At 30.7% G+C, this 5,399-nt stretch overlaps 1 protein-coding gene across 1 annotated transcript; it reads left to right on the forward strand.

The window, feature by feature from the left end:
- The first annotated feature begins 163 nt into the window (after positions 1 to 163).
- On the forward strand, positions 164 to 1,032 carry LOC128157449 (NADH dehydrogenase [ubiquinone] 1 alpha subcomplex subunit 2-like). Its single transcript, XM_052820002.1, has 3 exons — positions 164 to 301; positions 523 to 629; positions 879 to 1,032. The coding sequence occupies exons 1-3, from the start codon at positions 204 to 206 to the stop codon at positions 962 to 964; spliced, it is 291 nt and encodes a 96-aa protein (XP_052675962.1). The 5' UTR covers positions 164 to 203; the 3' UTR covers positions 965 to 1,032.
- The last annotated feature ends 4,367 nt before the right edge of the window (positions 1,033 to 5,399 follow it).

A 5,399-nucleotide genomic window follows, 5' to 3' on the forward strand; every position in this document is an offset into this window, starting at 1 on the left:
TCTCCACGAAATGATATTTATGAATAATTTACGCGAAAACGAAAATAACCATTTTATTTTTTTTAAATCAAGTTCACGAGAGAAAATATTTTAATACACACGAATATAAAGTCAATATATTTATGAAATATATTTTATATTTATTTCTTTAATGGTTAGGTGTTTCGTTTTGTGCATAATAGTGGAATCCAAAAAAGTAAATAATGGCAGCGAACGCAGCAAAGGCACTGCGACTTGGACCCCGTTTGAAAGAATTAAGAATACACTTGTGCCAAAAAACATCAGCGAGTCAGGGTGTTCGGTACATATATTTTAAGTCTTGAAAACCATGCTGTTATATCCTGTATATCGTTGACCCCTGATAAAAAGGTTGAATCTCGAATTTCCTCGTCTATCGTCACAAACATTCCGGTCAACAAGCGCTGCCCTATAATGTTACATGTGTAGAATAGTTAAGGTTTTTTCATTGTGTTTTTGGGAAAGTTATATTTATCATTAATTCACCACTGGTTTTTATTGCAGAGAGTTTATTGAAACCGAGTATGTACCAATCAAGCAAAATAACCCAAACTTTCCAATTCTAATAAGAGAATGCAGAGGTATTCAACCCAGAGTTTGGGCTAGATATGGTATGTATCAATGTGACAATTTTGTAAGGACTGACCGTCCATTTTTGCCTGTAATTTTGTCTTTATTCTCTATCATTATAACTGCTAAAAGATGCATGTCTTTTGCAATAAAGGCAATGAAATTGAACAATGTGACAGTGAAAAACTGTAAATATGTATATGCAGTGATCAATTTATGATGTTAAGTGTAGAATGGCCATTCTTTAATTATTGATCTCATAAATTATATTTTCTTATTCTGTATTTTAGAATTGGGACAAGAAAGCAGTTCATCTCTCAGTAACCTGAGCAAAGACGAAGTAATGACCGTTGTCACTAAAATTGCAACAGCTTAACCAGTAGATTATGAAATATGTCTATATCCATTTTATTAGATAAATAAACTCTTGTGTTGGTCATTGAATGATGAGTTGTGTTTGAGTAAGTTTGATACTGGAGTGGGATAATGTTAATATTTATAAATTATATTGCATTTCTTTGATAAATGACATATTTTTTTTTATTGATTTGTTAAATAATTTTATACTAAAAGCTGTATGAAATATTAGCAAAAGTTCTCAACTGTGTGCGAGAGTCAATTTATTTTTTTTAATTTGAACAGATGCGTATATATTAGAAATCATGTTGGACTCATTCTCAATAGTCGATGATAAAATAATAACATTTGATATTTTAACTGTTAAAAATCTAAAAGGGTAAAAGTTTCACTTCAACAGACCATAGACTCTTGGATTTATTTGTATTTTTTAAGATGTGACATTCTTTTTACAGAGACTCTAACATCTCATTTTGCACAAATACCATGAAATGACAGTTTTCCCGTAACTTTAATGATTTTTTTTACAATGTTAAAAGTATGAACTTTTCAAGATTTACGCTTTGTAAAATCTTAAAATTCTCAATTTATCGCAAAAAGTGATAATTTTAGACGGTCTATACAGAAAATATTGCCAGTCAAGCCTTTCTTTCAATGTTCACCGCATGCGCATCGATTGATCTAATCGATTGTAAACTTTTCAGCAAGAGGATAAAAAAACACAACGAATTTCGTCATATTTGGCTAGAAAATGATCAAACGAGTTGAAGACAAAACACAATTGCTAGAAGTGCAATCTATATATCATGTAAGAGATAAACAAAATTAAATCTCCCTGTGTATCAATAAACCATTTTATTATAAGAATATTCGTCAGGTATCTCATTTAAAATAATGATCTGAGGTCGTAACAAATGTAAAAAATTCTCAACATTAAGAGTGAAAACGCTTTACTTGTCGTGCATAATCATGTGCGTGAATTATTTTTTACTACCTGTTTGTTTCTATAAAACTGTCTCCAATATTCAACTGACAACTTCTGTCATTAAAAATTGGTGCAATGATGTAGATAAAATATCAAAGTTTTCAAGTCAATATTATGTGAATTTTGAATTCCGGAACATCTTTAACACGTAATCGTGAGCTCATTATTGCATTAAAGGGGCATGGTCACGATTTTGATCAAATTTTATTTTTCAGTTTTTATTATTTGCAATGCTTTAGGAATGCATTTCTAATGATCAAATGAAATTTGAGTGCCAGTAGTTGAGTTTTAAGCAAGATACAGGGCTCACAATTCTTCGTCATGTAAACAAGGCTCGTGCCCTGTTTTTGTTTACATAGGTTCAATATACCAGGAAAATATCTTTTTAAAGCTGGTTTGTCTTATTATTCATGTAAAGCATAAATAAATAGTTCCTAACAATTAACACTTTTATTTAGGTCTAAAACTGGAATTTTCACTTCAACATTCGAAATGTAAACAAACGCTTTGTTTACATAGCGAAGAATTGTAAGCTCTGTAACTCGCTTATAACTCATCAAATGACACTCAAATTTTGGTTGCCTATTAAATATGCCTTACTAAAGCATTGTAAACATTAAAATCGAAAAAATAATTTTTGACCAAAATCGTGACCATGCCCCTTTAAAAATACCCAAAACTTTCAATACATGCTCAACTTCTATTCTTTTATTGAACTGTATTTTTGAAAAAGTAACCAAAATAAAGAAAATTAGCTGTAGTATCTCTTTAAAATTGGATGAATGATAGGAAATGGGAAACTTAAAATTACAACAAAAGAAATGTAGTTATCCTGTCAGTAACCCGGATCTTTCCATCAATTTATAATTTGTTAATTATGTAATATACATTCCGGGTTACTCCTTCAACATTTTCTAGATCTATTACATCATATATGATAAAGTAGACTCTCTGATCTCTGACCCGTTACTGTAATCTATATGAACTTAATGCACCTTAACAGTAAGTATTAAATATAGTGGAACAAATATTGCTGAGGATGTTTATTGCAAATATACATTTAAACTGACATTGAGTTTGCTTTATACAAATTTGTTAATTCAATTCACAGAATAAAATTTGAATTTATCACAGACTTTTAGCGGACGCGAATCCATCCAAACAACGCCTACATTAAGGAGAGGAACTTGTAAGTTGTTAGAACTTGTTTCTGATCCTTTTGTTTATTCAATAAAATATGTTCAAAACAAACAAAACGCCTACATGTGTACGCTATTACGTCACCGGTGTTGCGTCGACAACTATTATTTGAAATATACCATGCTAAAATAAAATTTATTAACCGTTGTCAATTATCAACGGAAAAAGATGTAGTCCCGGATAAGCGTGGGTGATGGAACAAATTACCACCGTTGTTCAAAAAGCATCTTTACTATTTTTATTCTTGTCTTAGATTGTTAATATGTAGCCGTCTCCTTAACTTTTCAAGTGGATTGGAGGGGTCACACGTCCGCTTACTCTTTCATATGTATATGAATAAAGATGGATGGGTTGCATCCACTTTTGCTATTTTAACACATGTATATATAATCGTATGTTCTAAGAATAATTTCGGATTTCTGTTTGCAGGCATTCTATGTGTTTTGCTATTTTTTTTTTCAAAATGTCACAAAGTTTTTTTTTTTAATTTTTTAATCACTAAGAAAGAGTTAATGTATACCAAGAGTGTACATAATTATATACATGTATAAAATATACATGCATATGAAGAGGTTATCCGACTTTGCATAAAAGTCGTATGCTAACGGACTTGTATTTTGCAACAGGATATTCTCTTCTGCAACGAAATACATCAATGTATGGAAATCAATAACGAACACAAATATAAACCTAATTTATTGGATTAAACATTCCATCTTTTTTCCTTGACATTTTGACAAAAATATGGCATGCTAAAAAATTTATAAAAAGAACTTCTATGTTCCATTTATTTGATATTTTATTGATAGAGTGTTAGGAATTTTTAATGATCTTTTTCAATTCTTCATTTAAAAAAAGTAACATGATAGAATACTTGAAACTTAAACTTGCTTTAATTCAATACCATTTAAGCAACCTGGAATCGATGCAAGCGTGGACGCGATAAGTGGGAAATCCTTATCATCAAATTGCTTCTCGATTGCATCTATGTTTCATTAGATAGAACCAGTTAATGGCTGTCATTGAATTGTTATAGACCAACTGTCACAGCCATCAACAAGAATACACACCGAACGTCACTTGCCGGAGTGAATGTGATAAATCATTGGGCAATGTGATTCTAGTAACGATTGTCGATTCTGTTAAATCAATCAAGTCAAGTTATGGACCATTAAAAATGAGCTCAAACTAAGCTACATAGATGAATTTTCCCTTTTTTATAAATTGTATATAGGAATTAGTTTAAAATCATATCCTTGTACAAATAAACATAGATGTTTATCTTGCAACGGAATTTTAACATGTTACTGTATCAAGGAGAAAATTAAATACCTTTGAGGACAATACCAGTATTTGTTACGTATTGACTGAGGAAAAGTATGAGTGATGAGTTGACCAAATATACATCCAGTGAATATTTCATTCACTTTCTCGTAAGAAAATTGACCGACTTAAATAAATCCCGGCAAGAATAAGATACTAGTATGCAAGATCCAGCTCTAAACAGTTTTAAAAACGATCTGTCTGCGTATGAAATAAGGAAGCATTGCCTGTTCCTTCTAACATAACATGCTAAACGACAAAAGCGACACTTTTTTTTTACTTCTACTCACTTTATAGAAATAGATGAAAACAAAAGAATCAGAGAAAGATATAGTCAGTAAAATGCTTTCTGTGTTTTTTTTTATACTGGCTAGGAAGGAAGCAGTCATACTTTTCTGCAATTTTAGTTACCTTCATAGCGGTATGAAACACTAAAAAAAACAATCTTATTGTTAAAAAAGATTTGATATCAACGCCAGAGGAACTGTTTTACATAATTGCTCATTATTTGTCATGTGGGTTAATCATAGCAATACCTATACGTCCATAATTTACATTATTAAAAAATATTTTGAATTCAACTTTTAAAGTTTACAGAAGTTTTATTTTTAAAAATTTAAACGTTGTAACACACTTTAATTATTAACTTAGAGCGTGACAGGGACTTAGTTGGCAATAAGCCAGCAATCAGACTCATGCCAATAAAAAACTTTTTAAGAGAGATATTGATATAGCCATCATTGTCGTCCGTGAAAAATATGAAAATCTGTTCATCATAATTATGAGAATCGACATACTAGCATATTCTTCCTAAATATAGACCATGACATCTGTTTTAACTGATGGAATTGATATACATGCAAATTCGTTATCTTTGCACTGGATGTATTCATTATATAGTGATTTTATCCCCTAGTCATCTCATCTCCCACGGAAAATGGCTATA

Source organism: Crassostrea angulata, chromosome 7, assembly GCF_025612915.1.
Source record: "Crassostrea angulata isolate pt1a10 chromosome 7, ASM2561291v2, whole genome shotgun sequence".
NCBI lineage: Eukaryota > Metazoa > Mollusca > Bivalvia > Ostreida > Ostreidae > Magallana > Magallana angulata.